The 20,912-nt window shown below is 40.0% G+C and overlaps 3 protein-coding genes across 4 annotated transcripts in view; 1 reads left to right on the forward strand and 2 right to left on the reverse strand.

The window, feature by feature from the left end:
• Positions 1-13,961, reverse strand: part of csgalnact1a (chondroitin sulfate N-acetylgalactosaminyltransferase 1a) — a 37,273-nt gene extending 23,312 nt beyond the window's left edge. The window contains exons 1-2 of the mRNA XM_039999993.1: positions 13,630-13,961; positions 11,036-11,210 (exon numbers count right to left, since the gene is read on the reverse strand). The gene's annotated coding sequence lies outside the window, so the exon portion shown is untranslated. The remainder of the gene's footprint in view (positions 1-11,035; positions 11,211-13,629) is intronic.
• A 100-nt stretch (positions 13,962-14,061) lies between these two features.
• Positions 14,062-16,466, reverse strand: nxnl2 (nucleoredoxin like 2). The gene is made up of 2 exons (XM_039999997.1): positions 15,899-16,466; positions 14,062-15,078 (listed from the first exon to the last, which is right to left on the reverse strand). Exons 1-2 carry the CDS (start codon positions 16,198-16,200, stop codon positions 14,910-14,912), a joined length of 471 nt encoding a protein of 156 aa, XP_039855931.1. The 5' UTR covers positions 16,201-16,466; the 3' UTR covers positions 14,062-14,909.
• Positions 16,467-17,396: 930 nt separating this feature from the next.
• gng10 (guanine nucleotide binding protein (G protein), gamma 10) lies at positions 17,397-18,803 on the forward strand. Of its 2 annotated transcripts, none has more exons than XM_039999999.1 (3): positions 17,397-17,661; positions 18,403-18,530; positions 18,610-18,803. In XM_039999999.1, exons 1-2 carry the CDS (start codon positions 17,581-17,583, stop codon positions 18,526-18,528), a joined length of 207 nt encoding a protein of 68 aa, XP_039855933.1. In that variant the 5' UTR covers positions 17,397-17,580; the 3' UTR covers positions 18,529-18,530; positions 18,610-18,803. The 2 variants fall into 2 exon arrangements, with proteins under 2 accessions (XP_039855933.1, XP_039855932.1); XM_039999998.1 differs by having other exon boundaries at positions 17,406-17,661; positions 18,628-18,803.
• Positions 18,804-20,912: the final 2,109 nt, after the last annotated feature.

The following is a 20,912-nucleotide window of genomic DNA, read 5'->3' on the forward strand; positions in this document are numbered from 1 at the left end:
CCAGGTGCTGTTGATGCAGTTGATGAACTTATTGGCATAAAGCTCAGATTATGCAATGCTCAGACAAACTGCAAAAAATCAAAAAGCTACATCTCCGACTCTGCAGTCCTCATTTAACATGTTCATGTTAAAGTTAACCACAAGATGTCTGGTTTGTCCACCATTTGGCAAAAACCAAACACAGCATATCGGCACAAACATCTCATACCGAATGTCAAGCACTGCACAGTGGAGTGTTGACTTAGATTGCAGACTTGGGACCTGGGCACCTTGCAGTCATTGAGTCAACCATGAACTCTGTAGAGTCTTCTGGAGACAAATGTGAGGCCATCCATGTGACAATTTGTCAACTGGCACAAAATTGTCATGCAATAGGACAAAGAACAGCAGCAAATCTAAAACAGAATGGCTGAAAAAGAAAAGAATCAAGGTGTTGCAATGACACAGTCAAAGTCCAGACCTCACCTGGACTGAGGTGCCGCAGCAGGCCCTTCAAAGACAAATAAATGTATTTAATGAATGCTTGCAAAACTCAACAAGCAACATTGCAAAGAAAAGTGGTTCAAATTTCCTTTATAGCAATGTGAGAGACTGATAGCCATATAGAAAACCATTAGTTCATGTTATTGCCTCGACATGCTTCTGAATGATGGGTTATGCATTGTTGTTTTTTTCGAGGACTATATTTAAACTTTACTCACAAAAGCTCTTGAGCAGCATTTTTACTGGGATGGCTTTGTGGATAGCAACGTTAGTTGTTTGGACCACCGTTTTAGTCCTGGATGATGAATTATAACAAATTTTGTGGGCTTGGTTAGAATATCCCATCGATTTATGTCACGAAAGAAAAACTGTAATAAAAGTGATGATCTTATGACTTCGGGGCGACCGTGGCTCAGGGGGTTGGGAATCGCATCTGTAACCGGAAGGTCGCCAGTTCGATCCCTGGTTGTTGTGTCCTTGGGCAAGACACTTTACCCTACTTGCCTACTGGTGTTGGCCAGAGGGGCCGATGGCGCGATATGGCAGCTTCGCTTCTGTCAGTCTGCCCCAGGGCAGCTGTGGCTACAACTGTAGCTGCCTCTACCAGTGTGTGAGAGTGAATGAATAGTGGTATTGTAAAGTGCTTTGGGTGCCTTGAAAAGCGCTATATCAATCCATTATTATTATTTTTGTCTGGCACAGATGGTAAAATAACAACTTGTCCCAAAAAAGGAACCGTCATCCCAAAAAGACTTGATCTAGCCATGTTAGAACATTTAGTCAGCACAAAATTGATCTTACACAACAGACAAACATTCACCGCTACCAGCCAAATGCAGATACAACCACTGACATGATCAGCACCAGACGTGCTTTGTGTTTTGTGGTAATCCAAAAACGTCACTTGAAACAAAGTAGATCTAAGTGGTGAACAAGCTGTAAAGTTTAAGCGATAACTCTGTACTTTATGTCTTCTGCGTGGGAAAGGTGAGCAGCAGTATGGTGTATCTGGATGTCTGAATGCAAGTCTTGAGCATAAATAGACGTTTTGTGTGCGTGTCTATGCATATATATGTTCTTGTGGGAATGTGTTTCAGTGTTCCTGTATGTATCTGTAAATGTATCTCTGTGTATCAGTCCCGGTCTCTCTTGACTCCCCACACAGTCAGCTCTTTGACAGGACAGCCTGAAGCTGAGCGTAATGAAAGGATTAGTATATGGCAGAAGTGAATACTGGACTGTGCTCTAACAGATGGCTGAATCAGGACAGACAGGGCGTCTCTCCAGCAGGACCTCCGCTGCTGACTTAAAAGAATGTTTGAGGAGAGGACGCTCGGGGAAAAGTGGCTGAGTTAGTGCTGGAGAGCGTGCTGCGGCTCCTCACATCGAGTATCGTCCTTTGAATTACAGAAAAAGTCCTCATGATATCATTATATGGAGCCATGGATCTTCAAAACATGTGGCATGACATTAATGGCAGTTTAATCAGTTCATTTTGGCTCGTTCACAAAAGCTTCTCATTAGCTGAGAGTTGCGGCCGCATGCAGGGAACCTCCTCTAAATAATTACATTGGTTTTTCCAGATGATTTTGACTTCCTGTAGCACAGTTGCGCTCGAACTAATGCCAGTAAATGTGATCACAAGCCATTCACACGAATTAAAGCGTGTGCCTGGGTCTGGCATTGTGATGGTCAATTTCCCGTTTTTACTGAGGAACAAATGCGCTGCTTTGCATTGTCAAATGCAAGCTCATGGTGGGAGGAGAGTATGAAGCTACAGCCAGCAGGTGATTAAGTTAGCATGCAGAACTTTTCGCGAAATGTCAAGTTCTTCTATTTGGTTATCGTCAACTGAGCCATCAGCTGACTAAGGCTGGGGTGATTGTTCTCTCCCTGCGCTATTTTAGTTTGGTTCAGCTTCTTGAAACCTTTGCAAATGTACCCCTGACAGAACAAAAGTATATGTTGTCTATGGCAATGTGGTCATTCCAAGTCATAAAGGTATGTGAGAAAGATTCATCACTGCAAAGAAGGCTGGTGTAACTTTGATTTATGAGCAGAGCCCCGCAGTCAAACCACCGAGTCCCACCGGAATGAATGAATTGATTCAGCCCTGGTTATTTGACTCCCCACGGGGATAGCCGTGGCCTCAACAGAAGAACACCGCAGAGAAATAATTACAGGCATATAGTTTCCTGTTACCATCTAGCACTAAAGTAAACGCATGCTCATAAAATGTTTATTCTCACAGTGTGTCTGACATGTGCTACATCTGTGAGAGACATTAATCAGGCCTGTGAAAAAGAAAGTAGAACCACCTTTACTTACTTAATGCAATCATTTATCATTTTCTGTGCGACTTTATCAGTCTCTCTTAAGGCTCTGGAGGAAATTTAGCCTGCTCTTCTTTAAAGCGTTGCTTCAGTCCATTGAGGTTTGTGGATATCCGTTTATGCATAGATCTCTTAGGTTTTGTGGTTTGTTCTTTTGCAGCTTTGCAAAGCTAAGCTGTGCTGCGATCCTCTTTTTAGACAAAAGACGCTGTCCTCTGGTAATCCGTCCAAACAAGCCATACTTGTTCAGTCTTTTTCTAATTGTACTGTCCTGAACTTAAACATGTAACATGCTAACTGAGGCATGCAGAGTTTGGCATGCAGCTCTTGGACTTTCTGCAGTTTCTCCGAGTATTGCAGGGTCAGGTCCACTGTGATATTGTGACATTGTGTTAACACAATGTCACAATATCACACCAGCAAAAAACCACCAAATGTTTTTGCAGAGATAGACTCACAGATACAGTGTGAGTCTATCTAATGATGTTCATTTAATCAAGTAGTAGCAGCACTTGGCTGCTACTCATCCTCTTAATTTCTATGAAAGCAGTTAAGGATAAATTAAAAGTTTGACAGGACTGCACAGAGTCCTCTGAAAAACTTTCTTCTTCACTTTGCCATTAGTTATCATTAGTCATTATGATCTCCACATTTCTAACTTGATTTAAAGTTTTCGTCTGTGCTAGCAGAAAACTTTGTTGTGGAGATCCTTCAGAGACCTGAAAACCACAGATGTCTGCATCTACCGTAAATCCAAACATACTGTTTCTCAGAAAGGAAATCATATAAACTGATCAGATTCTCAGTATAAATCAATTTCAACAGCCCAAAAAACAAACCTGCCGTGAAGTTTACCACAATAGTTCCTGTGTTTTCTCTCTGCCACCGTGTCTCTTCAACCTCCACCTTTAAGTCAGTGCCTGGCAGGGCCAACACCTGATAACAGTTTCCTGATGGTTGTTTCAGTCCTCATAGTACACTGAGTTACTCTTTTTGAGAAATCTTTTTCCCGCTTTTCTTTTGCAGAATGCATCAAATACATCTACAGGCAATACGAACGCTAGTTTGTTTACCAACACATTACATTTCTTCACTTTTTGAGATGTCGCAGCTGATAAATGTGCTGTCCCCATTATTAGATATGCCGGAAATAGAAACACAGATGCAGAGAGACATCTAGTAGAGAGCGGGAAAATAATCTGCCTGTCACAAAGAAAAGAAAGTAAGGACCGAGAAAAAGAATGATTTAGTATTTGGTGACCAGAGATATTCCCAGTAGCAGCATCTGGGTCAGCCGCTAAAATCACTTCCTCCCCTCCCGCTGCTGTTTCCTGTCCCCAGGGGATTTATGCCTGTTTGTTTCACTGTGTGTGTTTCTACTGAAATAGGCGCATCTGTGCATCAAAAATATTGTCTTCCTCTTGACACCTGTTAGAAGTGTTGTGCTCATCTTTGTGAAAATAAGTCAGAGAGGAGATAACGTGTGAGCAAAGTGTAGCAACGAGTATTGAGAGAGTAGCTGAAGCTGCAGGAGTTTGCACTTAGAAAAAAAAGGGGGGGAAGAGAAAGAATGAATTTCTTCTCTGTTCGTTGCCCCATTTTGTGAGTCTCAGTCACACTGGTGAAGCAGAAATCACACGCAGGTGACAGCATATCTCTGTTTGTGTGCTCCTCTCTGTGCTTCAGGCCAACCTTTAAGTGCCTGAGGCATTTGAGACGCAACCTTGTGACCGCAACGTCGCGACAAACGAAGCATCTTAATCCCCGCTGTCATTTTTAAAGAGCGGACTGTCTTTGTTGTCTCCATCAGACCGCTCTTTCATAAAAACGTATGCACTGGGAATTCACAGTATATGTATCTTTTCAAAGGGTGTGAGTGTTTGTGTGAAAGAGAGTGCAATGGCCTGGAAAATTAGGTGGGGTGGTTGTAAAGCAGAAACACACAGAAGACACTGTACTTATACTGTTCAGGATTTTATCAGCACTTTTGCACATTTAAGCTTTTTATCTCTCATATCTGCATCTCCTATTGAATTATTATATAGTTGCACTTCAAAGTTGTAGATTTTTTCATTCCTGTTCATGGCAGCCACTGTTTTCCATTACTTTGTGCATTTTTGGGTTTTGATCGTTTTCAGATCCACAGTGCACATGAGGGGAAATCTTAACATGCTCATGCCAGAACACGCTCTGAAAAACCACATTTTACTAAACAAACAAACAAGCAAACTGTTCATAAATCTTAGTCTCTGAAAAAGAGACTTCAATACTCACCCTACTTCGCATTCAGCTGTTTTCAAGATGTGCTTGTTTATACTCCCCCACAGACATCAGTGGGGATGGTGGCAGCGCCAGACTGAAGATATAAAAGGAATGCCAGCACAGATTGCATGATTATGAGAGAAAGATAGATGTCGCCAAAGTGACGTCACCCCACAGTTTGTGGACTCCCATCTTAAGCCCAGCTGTTTTGCCTAGTGCCATGTTGGGTTTGGAAAGTAGATGTGACCATATTTTCATGCTCTCAGCTCATGACAGCACTGGCTTTCTAGCTTAGTTCCTTTATCTGTCCTTCACTGTGGAATGCTAATTTTGGCAAATAGGAAGCAGCTCAAAAACAAAACCCCAAACAAAGAAAAATGGCACTCGTGAATTATTCAAAGTGGCCGCGCCCTGAGTTATGCATTCATTTTAAACCTTAAAACAATTTAAAGAAGCGGGCTAGACGTAGGGAGGCACAGTGGTGGAGTCGTTACCACTGTTGCCTCGCAGTAAAAAGGTCCTGGGTTTGAATCAAATGCTGGGGGGTTTCTGTCTTTGCATGTTTTTTCATGCCTATTTATCATATCAAAACTGGTTTTGTAACAGGCTCCAAACACGCCGTCATTTAAACACTGAAGATTATAACCCACTCACCTTTAGGGAACTGCAAATTATGCCACTTCCTGTGACTTCAGAGGTCACAGCTTGAGTGTAATGACTTGACATATCAGGAGGGGCTGCAGAGCCTCTGGTCAAGTCCAGCTCTGCCTCTACAATCACACCTATGTGATTGTCTACACAGAGCCTGCACGCAACTGTTGTCTACATGTTTCAGCTATTAATTGTCACTAGAGGGCAGTGTCCAAAATATGTGTTGCAGCACGGGAAAAGGTGCGCAAAGTTGTTGTTTTTTTTAAATTAACAATAATACAATCTAGAACAAAGGTGAGCACAGTGTAGCCTGAGAAAACAGAGAATGCCGGCTGCACACAAAAACAGTCAAGCGCCAGACTTTCCAATATTTCCTGAGGTTTGTTATTTTAACAGACGGCAATATCTCTCAAAACAATCTATAAAAAAAAAATTTAGATTACTGAACAGTTTCTGATGCATAAACTGTCCTCCAGCAGAGCTCTTGTTGTTTTTTATTTTGTTTTTTTTGGCCAGTCAGCCAATCAAATTTGCCACCCAGCCGGCAACTTCTCTGGAGATAACTGTATCGATTGTGACTGATCGACTGTTACTTGTAAAAATGGTATATGGCCTGTATTTGTATAGCGCTTTACACATCCAGTCATCCACCCATTCACACACACATTCATACACTGGTGAACCTAGTGGACTTTTTTTTTTTTTTTTTTTTTTAAATCAGCTATTAATCATTAACAAATGTGCTTTAAGTGAGTCATTTATCTATTTGCACTGTTACTAAACCACAATAAGAAAGAAAGCCAAGCTTCAAAGAGCGGATCCAAGTTGACGTCTTCAAGATAAAATGATAAAAAAAATAATAATCTTTTCAGATAATCAGCGTTCAACTTGAACATATCATAGATTTAATTTCTTCACGTCATATAATCCATGTCGAGCTACATCCGGTTGGTTTCTTTCTCTGCACACAAGCAAGTTTGTGTAGGTTGCATGCCCAGAATCCTTCAGTGGGTGCAGTCAAATACCTACACAAACAGTCACAAGCACGATACCATGTGAATCCTAGAGGGGTGTACTAAGAAGCAAGATTAATGGTTTAGCTTAAAGTCAGAGTTTCCTGTGTCATGTGGCTCTCTTTTTACCTAAATCACCAACTGGTAACTTATGGCGGACACATAAGCTGGTAGGGAGCAAACTATGGTCAGACTTTGCATTAATTTCATTCTTTTATTTACAGCATTTGTTGAGTCCAATATCGATTCCTTAATGGGCGAGTACATTTACATGTGCAAATTGTTAAGCCGCTTTTACTAACGTCACAAATTAAACCGAGCTGGAAAGTTACACTAGTGCAAAGTGTGTGTTGTATTATTTGGTGACTGGGAAAATGTATAAATGTTTTTATATGTATATATTTTTAAAAAAAATCTGCTTCTAAGCTTCTTTCACACTGCTGGAGTTGCAGCTACCGGAACACACAACACGTCTATCAAGTCATAAAATGTATCTCACTATATTGTGCCGGGAAGCTAACGTCTCTGTTATCAGGATACACAACCATTAATGTTTAAATGGATCCAGTTTAAAGTTTCAGGGCTCTAATGAGCAGTCGTCATCTCAGAAATAAACAGCAGCACTGAGAGGGCGCTGAGCGATAAATTAACTTAATTAAAATGTTTACCGCTCTGTGCTTTAAATTCCAAATTAACAGTTTTTTTCTCGCCTTATTTGCAAACGTGTCATATTTTAATTTTGTGTTATTACTGTTCTTTATAGAATTTTATCACCATTTTATTATCATCGTCATCCCCGATTGGAGTGGGTGCACTCATAGGAATCACTTTGTGCGGAAGAAGAGCCACATGACCCGCAAAGCAGCCACTTTTATCTCTGACTGGTATTTGTCGAGCCAGCTAATACAAAGAAAGCCTGGCTGTGTTCAACTCCCTTCATAGTAAACCCACCCAGATGCAGCCGTGCCCACTCCTCCCATCACATTTGGCGCTGCAGTGAGCAAAACTAAATATTGAAGGCAAAAAACAGGAATCTCACAATACAGGCAGGCTTCCAGGGCCAGCTAGGAGCAATAGCTTTGTCTACTGTATGCAAATAAATAAATCATAAAATTCAGTATATTGCTATGCTTTTTACTGACCATATACAATTATGTTGCGTTCTTTAAATCTTCCTTTAAGTCCCATCATTTCATATACTCATCTGAAAAGCACGTTCATATGAGAGAATATTAATCTTTTTTAAAAACAACCTTCTCCTCCTACCTCGGCCCTTTCCTTCCATACACATAAACTGTCTGTGAGTAACTGACCCCTGAGATCTCTACAAGCAACCGTACAAACCACAGAAGCATGCATGCTTAAACTCTGCTCCATACTGTCTGTCTCTCCGTCATCCTAGCTCTGCAGCCTCTGCCGAGTGGTATACTTGTTACCGTGCAGGGCAGGGATGTTAATGTGTTTGTGTGCTTGTTGGCCTCACTGAATGTCTTCTTTTCACACAGTGCTGTCTGAACCTGCCCTCTGGCTATCTTACTGGAAAATTGGGGAACATCCTCTAGGGAAGGACAGCAGAGGAGAGGAAAGGAAAGGAGAGGAGGAGAGATTAATTAAGATAAAATTTGAAAACGAGTGGGGAAAGAAAGTGGGTGGTGAGTTTGACAACTATATCCTCAGATAACTCGAGGGGAACTATTAAGCGAGTAGATGAGATACATGCTGCAAGGAGAAAATGAAGCAGAGAGAGGAAAAAGTCGGGATTAAAAGAGCCTGTTGGAGGGTAGGAAGGTGAGAGAAAGCTTTCTTTGATGTTTCTTGTCCCCTCAGGTGATTCTCCCTCCCATTCATTAGGGGCCGGTTTCTCCGGATCCTTCCAGTCGGCGTGCCATCTGGAAGGCCCTTAAAAAAACGAAAACAACGAAAAAGCCTACACTCCTCTACTTCACTACAAGTGTCTGTGTTAACATGCACCGTCTAACCCCGCCCCCTGCTTTCCCTCTCTTCAAGTGCTCCATTTCTTCACGGTTAGGTTAGATTGTATCAGATTAAACATTAATGGTCCCCATGGGGAAAATGGGTCATGGCAGCAGGGAATAAAGAGTGGCAACTCTTCTGATAATAAGTTAAAAAAAAATAAAAAAAATCGAATTACTTCCCACATTCTGCTTCACTGATGTCAGAAATTTCAACCTTTTCCTGCTTTTTATGAATGTGAAATGTCCATTAGTGCAATTGGATCTCTTATAATAGGGGAATTAATGGTACAGACTAACACACTGATATCTGACGCACTTGTTCCCCCCCCCCCCCCAGCTTTCCTGCCGGCCAGCAGCAGCAAGCCTCTCACCTTATTACAGCTGGGAGAGGCTCCAGCCAGTGCAACACTGGATCTGATAAGCAGTTAAGGAAAGGGATGGATGGTTATATACACATATATACAGTGCCCGCTAATTTGCCCTTTCTGAGACGGCAGTAACTCATCCACAGAAGCACAATGAAAACCGCAATCCAATTCATAGAGGGCACAGTAAGCCTCTGCATAATCGCGATGTAATATAATAAATCGTGGTTTGCACAGTGAGACACTCCCTGTGTCACGGGTCTTACCGCTGTTGACGGTGACGGTTGCAGGTGGACAGTTATAAATAGATGACAACAGATTATGGCAAGACGGCAAACAATTGAAGCTGACAGAAAATGAAGAAATCCGGCGCATCCACATTTTTTTTTTTTTTTTTTTACACCTGCTCATCTCAACCAGAAACACCTGCAGCGCATTCACTGTTGCTTTTCTTGTGCAATGGGAAAAAACACTAAACAATTATGAGGCAAACTCACGACTTCCCTGTTCTCCCTGAAGCAGCACACCGCAGAACAGAAATTACCATCAGACGTTTCTCAACTCTAACCTCGCAGCAAGGCTAAGGTGAAGGCTTGTGGTTTGGCTTTAAGGGGTTACAACAGGTTTCTTTAACTGCTACCAAACCAGCTCCACCATCTGCTGTTGATAATTTATACTGTTAACTGTCAGCCGGCCCTACCAACGCAGGGCGATAAATCAGTGCCATTTATGCGATCTGCATTTAACTCAATAGTTTTCTCAAGACTGGAACCATCTGAAAGAATCAAAAGACACATAGCGAGGGTGACTGTAATATCATCAGATCTCATTTGTCACTGTGCTGCAGGGATGTTACATCAGAGCATTTGAAATGTCAATGGCTAATTACCCCGCACGACACTGTTATCTGAAATGTGAAACACGATGGTGCAGCATGGGAAAGCGAAACTGTAAACATTCACAGACATGCACTTAACACATAAAAGCTGATGTTATTGTCACATCAGCTTTTAAAAAGTGCACACCATGACAGACCTGTAGCACACACACACACACACACACACACACACACGGTCTGCCTGCCAAACAAACTCACACGCTGAGTAATCCCTCAAGTTTCACTCTTCAAGTCTGAGGGAAAAAAAACAATCTACTCTGCCAGCATGCAAACCAAATATTTCAGGGTGCTAGGTACTTGTTAGTAAGCGCACTAAGCAGGATTAGAGCCTTTTCTGTGATAAAAACCTCCAGCAGTGTGTACTGGATGTATGTGTGTGTGTGTGTGTGTGTGTGTGTGTGTGTGTGTGTGTGTGTGTGTGTGTGTGTGTGTGTGAGAGAGAGAGAGAGAGAGAGAGAGAGTGAGAGAGAGCAGGAGAGAGAGAGAGTGAGTGAGATTCAGTGGGATACTGTTAGAAAGAAGCCTACACTTTGACTGAGTGCATGTAATTTTATTATCTGGGTCTGCTCAGCTGAAATTATTGTGGGTGATGTTTTGTTCAGATCCTCTATGTGGTTTTGGTCTGGAGTGACCTTAAACATGAGTCACTGATTGGACCCCGTCAGTGATTAGTGCTGCATTGGTATTAAATATTAGTGTGGGATGGATGAATTAAATGTCAGAAAAGGCGCTGCTGCAAAAACAAACACAAGTTAAATTCAAAATTGTGGACACATTTTTGCACGTTTCTTTGCCTCTTCCTGATATCTCCATAAAGCGCATTATGGGGGGAAATTACCTGATAAGTTGGGCGTAATTACGCACAAAAAGTTGATCGCTAAACCCTGTAATTACAGACAATCCAAATATAAACTAACAATTTGTACTGATAGAGAATAAGTGAGAATAACTCCGCACATGTTCCCTATTAAAATATTAGGCTTTTGTTATTTTACAGTACGGCTATCGACAGGCTACATCTGTATATCAGCGTCCTCTCATGCGGACAACTTACCTCGTCAGTCCGGTCCACTGTGAGCGGAGCGGAGGTTTGTTTAGTCCCGGTGCTGCGGAACCGTCCTGCAGCCCTCCACCGGTCCACAGACGACTCTTCGGTTGTCCAGGAGCGGGTGTGAGCGTTTGTACCGCGGAGCAGCGAGAACAGCACCGGAACACGAGAAGCCTGCTGCCTTCACAATAAAATGCACTAATTATGTATCAAGCTTTGCTAAAGCTTTTCATCCAAGCCAGTTACATTAGCTTAAAAAGAGAAATAAAAATAAAAGCACTAAAAATGGAAAATAGTATAGTTACCTGCACTTATTCAAAGCTCCCCAGTTCATATTAGTTATTCGATTTTTGTTCAATTAAACCACAAATCCTTAAAAGCAACAATTTCTGATAATGAAACGTGGTTAAGAGTAGAAGTGATACCAAGTAAATACAGGGTCAGTATTGGCGATGCTGGTCGATACTGATACTTTTAACCCATAAAGGAAACTTCTGGGAGAGCAGTGTGTCATGATTTATGAAATGAATCATGATATCATTTTTGCAACTTTTGAACACATTATAATGACCACTAAATCAATGTAATGTTGTTGTTGTTGTTGTTTTCATTTCCAAGAAAACGACTTGTTTAATACAGTCCAGTGGGCTACATACTGAACTTAAGGGTTAAAAACAAAGTACTTATCCGCTAGTAATTAAGAGATGATGTGGCTTGTTGCCATCATGATTGGAAACTGGAAACCAGCAACAACTTAACAAAAAACAAACAAACAAACAAACAAAAGCAATGAAGCAATGAAGACTGTGTCCCAAACTACTGCTTTTTAATTGAATGGTGATTAAAAAAAAAAAAAAAAAAAAGTATCCCAGCCAACTGGGGAAATTACATTTAACATAGGGTAACTTTCCCCATTCCCTTCCCCTCAAGTTGTCTTGTTTGCAGTACAATACTAGCGTTCTGTTTGCGAAAAGTCTCATCATGCTCCTCTGTATGTCGTCCACTTACTTCTTTGTGCCTTAAGTCATGTAAAAATCAGTTTAACAGTGAAAGGTTGGAGATTTTTTCAAAGATGAAATTATGAAATATTTATCAAATCTCACTGTACATTAACCCCCACATGCAATGTCTACTTGTTTAACTTTACCCCTACTATTTTTATTCCGTCCATTCAGAGAGAAAGACATTGTTAGTCGCTCTCTGTGTTCTGTGTGTTTGGAAAACCAAAAAGAGTTCGTATTGCTGTATTGTTTGTTTTTCTCATGATATTGCTCAAAACAGGAAAACAATCTGTATATTCCTGGCACTACTGTAGTTTTTTGTTTGTAAACTCAAGAGCTCTGATAATACAAAAAATGTTTTGTCTACATTTTCATTCATGTTTCCATGTATACCTTTCTGGCCGCCCTATTATATAACTCTTCAGTAAGCTTTCTCCCTATCATGTAATTATTAATCTTACTGACTTGCCTCAGGTTTTTAAATCCGACAACTTTACTGATTAATGAATAATCTGAATGACAGCAGGTTAAATCTAGCAACAACCTTGGGGGGGGGGGGGGGGGGAACTATATAAAAAATTTTAAACAAGTTTTATTTTGAAGGTTATGAGCGGAAGTCAGACAGCTAATGTGATCGACTTGACCCCGATGCGCTCTCTCCGTGCAGGTCCGCCGGTCCGCCCAGCTCTCCGCCTCCCTCCCTCCAGGTCCTCTCATAAAGACAGCCTTGTTACTCAAGACACCGTTACAGCAGCAGGAAACACTACTGCCTTTCATTTGTAAGGCCAGCAAGAAGTCCAAATGTGTAGCCCACATCTTCATCTACAAGTGACCCGAGGGGCTCTCTGAGGACCCAAATCATGTGACAGGCACGGAGCAAAAACTGTTGTCTTTGGAGTAAAAATGTAGTTCTCTTGTTGAGTACTGATACACAGCGGTGGCGAAGTACTCAGATACACTTTAGAAACACAATCTGCATTAATATACAAGTTATTTATTCAATTTTGGATGAGCAAGTAAGTAGAAACTAGAGATATCTAATAAACAGAAGAGTCCAGCGTTTGCCCCTGAACTTGAAGGAATTACACACTAGGATTAGATGTATATCCTTGGCGACTTGCAAAATGTTTTAACGGGTAGCCTACAAGAAAAGTTACTTTCCGTTGCCATTAGAGGACCAGGAAATGAGTGGCCTTTACACGCAAAGGACATAAAGATTTTATATGAATGAATAAAATTCATCCGCACTGCCTTATAAATCGACCGAACAGCGTTAAATAGGGTCCCATGCCGGTGGCTCTCTTTTTAATAACTCCGCAACACAATCAATAAATACTCAGACATTACTCAGATCTCTCCCACTCGGATGAAAAATCAATTGACCGCGATAAGCAGATAAATGTGAAAACACCCTTTAATAAGACGAAACTGAACAGTCGGTCTTCACGCTACGCTCATAAATGGTGTTGCAGCTACACCACATGGCACACCGTGGAAATGCACCGTCTTCATCCTTTTTCCCAGAGGAATAATGATGCAAACTGCAATATATTTTAACAATAAATAATCCATCTAACGTGGCAGTTTGAGTTATGTTACCTTGAAGACTTGCATCAATAAACTCAGATCTTTTGGACTGCACAGTCCTCTGAGATTTGACGAAGGTCCTTGAAGAGACGCTCGACTCAATTCATCTCAGAATTGAGCTTCTGGTCTTGTCTTCTTTTTAAAAAGCAGACAAGACCTGGAGAAGATGGCCCGCGCACACGCATCATTATTCAGCAGGTCTGTTGGATGCTTCGTGCACAAAGTGATAACAGCTGTGTCAGCGCACACGAGGGAAACAGGTAATTAGGACCATGCGTGTAGATGTGCCAGCACGATGGAAACAGATCCTGTGGGCTTTCCACAGTTTAATGAGGCAAAAGGGAATCGCTCTGTTTGTTCATCAAACAGCTCTTCAGCACTACAACACATAATCAAACCTTGAAAAAAAAAATAGTAATAATAATCATAATTAAAACAGAATAGTTTTCTTCTATTAAATTTTTAATAATAGCCCATCTTAACAACTCATTAAAAACAGAATAGAAAAATATACAGGCAGCTTGAGATAGAACTACATTTATGTACAAAGGTAAGTAATATAGAAACAAAATATATATTTAACAGAGGCAAAGTCTGGCTAAATGTTTGAAGAGCGCATTAACTGTATACATGTACTTTAACGGCAGCAGCTGGCTTGAATTAGTCACATGAAATGGTCAATTTCTCTATCGGACGTGCCTGAGGGTTTATCGTTAATGCATAGGATGATAGAAGATCTGCGATTTGAGAAGTTTCTTTCCCACTACTTCACAATTGTTCTTTACCATAGATAAAGAGGTGTTTCATCAGCTACCATTTCAGGTATTGGGAGTAAAAATAAGAGTGCTGCCCTCGTTGTGTTTCGGTTGTGCAGTCAAGCCTTTACATTACAGGCAGATTTCACATCCAGTGGCAAAAAGAACTGGATGAATCCAGTCTAATCACTGACGGTGTCATTATTCCAACTATGTGACCACTACACTACAAGACTGACTCCTTATGCCCAAGTAATAACTGCAAAACCATCATTAGACCAGCTCTTAAGAATTACTGGAATATAAATACGATTATTCTTTCTCATAATGTTTCATTGAAATTGCATTTTTAACTACTGGTGTTTGACCTCTGACGGGAAAATGGGCAGAAGATGAATTAAAAATAAGCAGATCTTCATCTAACAGAAACATACGCTGTCCGGTGATCCGGCGACCTGTCAGACGGCTACACTGAAATGGAAAGCAGGAAGATTTTATTAGCTTCGTTAGGCCCTCTATTTTCCTCATCCTTGTTTCCTAACCCTTGAAGTTCTGAAAGATCTCAGCAGCGTCCAACCAGGACCTGAAGCAGGCCAGGCCCCGGTCTCGGATCTGTTTCCTGCCCTTGTCCGTGATCACATCGCCGTTCTCCTTCACGATCACCAGTTTGGGCACTGCTGTGATCTTGTAGCGATGCTTCAACTCACTGCGAGAGGACAAAAAGACAAAGAAGCGCCTTTATTAGAAAAAGACACTTCTTCCACTGTAAAGAATCTATTATACACTTGATAGTTTTCCATGAATACATGTGAGATTCTTGCACATAACAACGCAGTTTGATGGCAACTGTGGCTACAGATATCTCACAAATTCAAATTTTACAAATAAAAGATGATTACTGGCTGCAATTAATCAACACACCTAAACACAATGTAAGAAAAACAGCTTCACTTTGCTTAGATACAGCATTCAAATGCTGCTAACTTAATGGCACATGGATGTTTTTATGTTTGATGTTTTTATTTGCTGAATATATTTAAATCACACTACTGGTATGGTTAAACAGAACATTCAAATAGTCCAGTTTTAACTTTGGGAAGAAAAAGAAATGAACAGAATAGCTGCAACTCCATCCAAGATTAGAAACTGAACAACTTGATACTCGACTTTAAAGTAGCTATGTAATAAATAAATAACTGCTTTTATTTAAGAAAAAATGTTTGAGAGAAAAGTTTGCACTCACAGGTGTACAGATCTGACTTTGATTTAGTCACGCAACCCTCCAATAACTCAAATCACGTGATCTGGAAATCAAAATAAACAAATAAAGGACACTTTGAAGAGAACACTCTGGACTTGCTGTCGCTTAAACCTAATCCTCGACAGTGACGCGCATCAGCGTTTTACATAAGCTGGATCACTGCCTAGTAGACTGTACAGACTGCACTGTGTAGGTATAAGATAAATAAAACACCTGATTATGTTACGTTGAGTTCAAATGTGAAATATTAGATTATGAAACTCACTTTTTGTAATCATCCGTCCAAGGCAGAGCGAGCCAGTCTCCGTGCATGTCGTGGTAATATTCAACCATGTCATCGGTTGACTTGTCAGAAGACACAAAAACTATTTCAAACTGAGCCGGAGGATCCCTCTCCTCCACCAGCTCCGTGTAGAAGTCACACAGGATTGGGGTAAAGTCCCGACACGGCGGGCACCATCCCGCGGAGAAGTAGATCCCCACCACCTTGTTCCGCAGAGCCTCTTCAGGATCCACAAACTCTCCGTCCTTGTTCAGGAGTGTGCGTCCGGAAAATACCTCCACCATGTCTGCTGAAGTCCGGCTGCTTTGAGTTTTGTTCAGAGTTTCGTTTAGCTCATATTTGTTGCCGAGTTTTGAACACAACGCTCAGAAGTGTGGACTCTCCGGGGAAAGTTCCGTTTACCTTTCCGCAAAAGTAGCTTACAGCCAATCCCGATAATCACCTGCGGACCAATGAGGACGCAGAAACCGCCGTAATTCATTAGCCACGTGGGTAACACACGCGCGCGCGCACGTACACTGCATTAAGAAGCAGTCAGCTAGCATAGTTGTCGTAACTACTCCATAGCGATAGGTAAAGCACGACGTCTCGTGACGCTTTCCGGTATCGATGTACGCATGCGCAAAGCTATAAACTAGACAACATTAAAGAAGTTTAAAAATCACATGTGCGTATGTGTGTTGAGGTTAATTATGATCAAATAGCATTAAACGTGGTATAATTACTCATCAGTAAATTATTATAAACTTGTTTGATTATTAATTATTGGTTTATACTTCATCTCACTCCTCAATGTCTTCAGTGTAGTTTTAAAAGCTATTCATTAATTTTACTTTTTATTTACATGTTCGAAACACAAGACGAAAATAGAGTATATTTTAGTCTCAGTACTAATGCATACAGGCAAGGCTGACAGAATATATCATTTTCACAGTAATAATAATTTATTAAAAGAGCTTCTGTATCAAAAACAACAAAAAGGAGAGAAATTTAAAACACAACAGAGGAAAACAACGAAACAAAAATGAAAGGATTCATTAATAATGTCACTAATGACATCATCTGTTATAACAGAGATGTACTGGATAACATTTTATGTAAACCTTTATGTACATAAAGCTACTTAATACTAAGCCTCATTGGGGAAAACCATTAAAGATATTTAATGGTAGATTCCAGATGTATTTGTGCTATATTTGAGAAAAGCTATATTTTATAAAACCCATATTATTACTTCTGGGTTTGTTTGTTTGTTTGTTTTGTTTTGTTTTTTTGTTGTTGTTTTTTTGGGGGGGGGGGGGGGGGTGTCAAATTGTATTTCTAAGGAAACGCACTATTAAAATGACTACAGTCTTTTTTGAATATACTAGTACTTTTAATCTGGGTGAATGGAGCTCGAATTCCCTTTTAAAAGACAGCTCTAAAACACTTTTCTATGAAGTCTCTGGTAGTGCACAGGGAGGTCAGTGTGTTTGTATCACTCCTCATTTCTTCAGCTGAGTGCAATGAGGTCATTTGGAAAGAAACCCGGCCACTCTGTTCCTGTCCAGCATTTGCTGCCCATTAGTAAAGGCAACTGCTGAGAGCAAAAGACTAAAGAGACATCTTTTTCCCCCTTTTTCCTTCCCAAGGACTTTTTCTCTCCCAAAACAATTATAAACAACATGACCTCCAATTCCAATTTATCCAACATGCGACGGCTGGTAGAACAACTGAAGCTTGAGGCCAGTGTGGAAAGAATCAAGGTAAAGCTGGCATCTTTACAGAACACGACTGCTTGCTTTCTACAAACTAGCTTTTGTTGATTGATGTAACTATTTTGTTTAATATGTACATTATGAATGTTGGGAAAGTGCAACTAGATTAATTTTAGAATAAGATTTAGAATAAGATTGTTTAATCTATTTTATTTAAAACACTTAGTGTCTCGTAACAAGACATGCCTGTTAGGTTAATTGGTGATTCTAAAAACTCCAAAAAGTTCAAGATTTCTGCTTATAAATATAACCTGGATTAGCTTTTTTACTACTAAGTTCCAATTTATTGTGAATAATTTTAAGATTTGGGTTATTTACTAAGTATTACTTAATTTAAAAAATAAACTGGATAATCAGTATATTCAATATAAAATAGTTAGTGCCACCTCAACTACAACCCTAATAATCTATAAATGTATTTAACTATTTATAATTTTGTATTATGTATTGTATTACTATCACTGTATTCTGTATTATAAGCATTATATTATCTTATGAATGTTTTAGTTTTTTTAAATGAAGGAATTTATTCATTTGTAATATCTGCTCTTGTAAATGCTAATAAACTCTGGGTGTCAGTTACACATATAAGTTTTTGGTTTTGCACAACCTAGAAAACAAAAAGCCTGCACTTGATTTGTGTGTGTGTGTTTTTTTTAAATCCTTTTAAAGTATATGTGAGTTACAAAGTTGTACCATCTGAGTGTATTTTTCTGTTTCTGCTTCCAGGTGTCCCAGGCAGCTGCAGAGCTCCAGCAGTATTGTCTGCAGAACGCAGGAAAAGACGCCTTGCTGGTCGGAGTCCCCACAGGCAGCAACCCTTTCAGAGAACCACGCTCTTGTGCCATAGTGTGAAGGTCAGGGTCCATAAAATGTGCAGCTTTGTTTCTTTGTAACGCCTGTTATTACGTCTCGATTTCAAATGTGGAATAAAAGGTTTTGCACCTTTTGCAGTGGAAGACAAAGTGGATACAAGTGGCATCCCACTCAAAGAAGATATTAATTTTGCTTTGTTTTTTTAATAGTGTAATCGATTTTAATTTCATGTTTTTCTAAAAATGTTTTTACACAGTTTTGTAAATCATCAATTTTTTGGTGAAACACATTAAAGCACATCCCGTGAACGTACAGTCTTTTCAGTTTTTCTTTTAAATTGCTTTTACAAAGTGCTGTGAAAACGCCATTTCTGCACCAAACAGTCTTACAGTGATTATCTGTAAAGCTTTCAAAGCGGATGTTTGTTGCTGAGCTCTAAATTATGCCTTGGAATCTCGTGGCGTCTGCGCTTCCTGATGTTCAGTCTAAGTCAGGAACACAGCCAGAGAGAGGAAACTGGGTCTTCCTGTTCAAAACTGCAAAGACAAAATGCCACTTTTCATTTATCCTTTGAGCCTTTTAAAACTTTTTGGATGTTCCAGCTGAAGAGAATGCTTAGATAAAATAAAATAAATGCACTCTGTGCAGAAGGTGCTTTACAAACTATATAAAAACCATGTTGTTCATTGTATTTGTGCGCGACAGTTTACATAAGTCGTTGTCTGTTTAGTCAGTTCATTTGTATATTTTATTTTAAAACAGAACTTCTATTTTTTTTATATGTCTACATTGTTCAAGAAACTGTTTAATCTCCCTAAAACAAGTCTAGCCAGTCACGAGACAGCTCTGCCTTATCACTTCCTTTTCCTGTCGCTGCATGGGCGAGTCTCAATAGCTCTCCTATCATGATGCCTCCTTTGCTAGCAACCTTTGCTCTGCAAACAAGGCTTTAACGGTTTCTGCAGATAATTTAAATAAACTCCTAGTTCTCATTTCTCATGTATCTTTGCAGTTTATTTAGGCAGAAGTCTGGATTTCAGAGTGTCAGAGAAGAGGGATTTAAGACAGTATTGTCATATGTAAGCATGTATTTACAGTCAGTGTGTAGATATATGTTTATATAAAAAAAATAAAATAAAAATAAAATGGGTGTTAAGCTCTGAGCTTTAGAAGTGCTGGTAATTGTTTTATGGGCAAGGATTTCAGTCTCTAGATGTGCAAAGCTGGTAGAGACAGACCCTAAAAGACTGGCATCTGTAATTGCAGCAAGAGGTGGTTCTACAAAGTATTGACTCAGGGGGCTGAATAATTACGCACACCCCACTTTTCAGTTATTTATTTGTAAAAAATGTTTGGAATCATGTATGATTTTCGTTCCACTTCTCACGTGTGCACCACTTTGTGTTGGTCTTTCACGTGGAATTCCAATATAATTGATTCATGTTTGTGGCTGTAATGTGACAAAATGTGGAAAAGTTCAAGGCGGGGGGGGAGAGATACTTTTGCAAGCCACTGTAGCTACTGACTGCAAGATCATGTCTCCAGCTTAAACATCCAGTTTAAACTGATTTAAAGGTGGCAAGGTGGTGAAGTGCTATGCCTTCACAGGATGAAGGCTCCTAGTTTGAATCTTAGCTGGAGCTTTTCTGTATGGAGTTAGCATCCTCTCCTTGTGCCTGCACTACTCCGCCTTCCTCTCATGTCCAAAGACATGCCTGTTAGGTTAATTGGTGATTCTAAACTGTATGTGATAAAAGGAGTTAAAGTACGGCATCATGATAACTTTGAGATTTTAATGATTTCTTTGAACTATTCTTTTTTTTTCCAATGTGGAATGATTGTGCAGCATTACACATTACCCATTACAAATGGGTGCAAAAGTTAGAATTGATTTCGGATTTTCTTTCATCCATACAGGGTCATAGTTATGCATATAGACTCAAACATATACAGTGAGCAACATAAGTATTTGAACACTCTGCGATCATGAAATCATGGAGGGGTCTGAAATTCACATTGTCGGTGCATTCCCACTGTGTCACAGCATTTAAACAACAATTTAAGAAATCACATTGTATAATTTTTATGACATTATTTGTATAGCACTGCTGCACATAAGTATTTGAACACCTGGCAATCAGCAAGAATTCTGGCTCTCAAAGACCTGTTACTATGTCGTTAAAAACTCCACCTCTACTCCACTTATTGTGTGGAAAAGTGTGAAATTACACCATCTTCTGGTCAGGTTTAGAGTTTATAAAAGTAGAATGGAAGAGCCTTCAGCTACTGGGCCTCTCTACTGTGAACAGCTGTGCTTTGAGACACCCTTTCCACTTTTTAAAATTAGAAATAAAACTTTCCCTTTTCATAAAGCTGATAGTTAGGCTTAGATCATGTGACCTTAAAGCTATGCTATTCGATAA

This window comes from Simochromis diagramma, unplaced genomic scaffold, assembly GCF_900408965.1.
Source record: "Simochromis diagramma unplaced genomic scaffold, fSimDia1.1 OVJJ01000596.1, whole genome shotgun sequence".
In the NCBI taxonomy this organism is placed as follows: domain Eukaryota; kingdom Metazoa; phylum Chordata; class Actinopteri; order Cichliformes; family Cichlidae; genus Simochromis; species Simochromis diagramma.

Coding starts and splice junctions, on each gene's coding strand:
- nxnl2 (XM_039999997.1), bottom strand. CDS start 16,200: ATGGTGGAGGTATTTTCCGGACGCACACTCCTGAACAAGGACGGAGAG. Junction 15,079..15,898: donor TGGACGGATGATTACAAAAA/GTGAGTTTCATA, acceptor GTCCTCTCGCAG/TGAGTTGAAGCATCGCTACA.
- gng10 (XM_039999999.1), top strand. CDS start 17,581: ATGACCTCCAATTCCAATTTATCCAACATGCGACGGCTGGTAGAACAA. Junction 17,662..18,402: donor CCAGTGTGGAAAGAATCAAG/GTAAAGCTGGCA, acceptor TTCTGCTTCCAG/GTGTCCCAGGCAGCTGCAGA.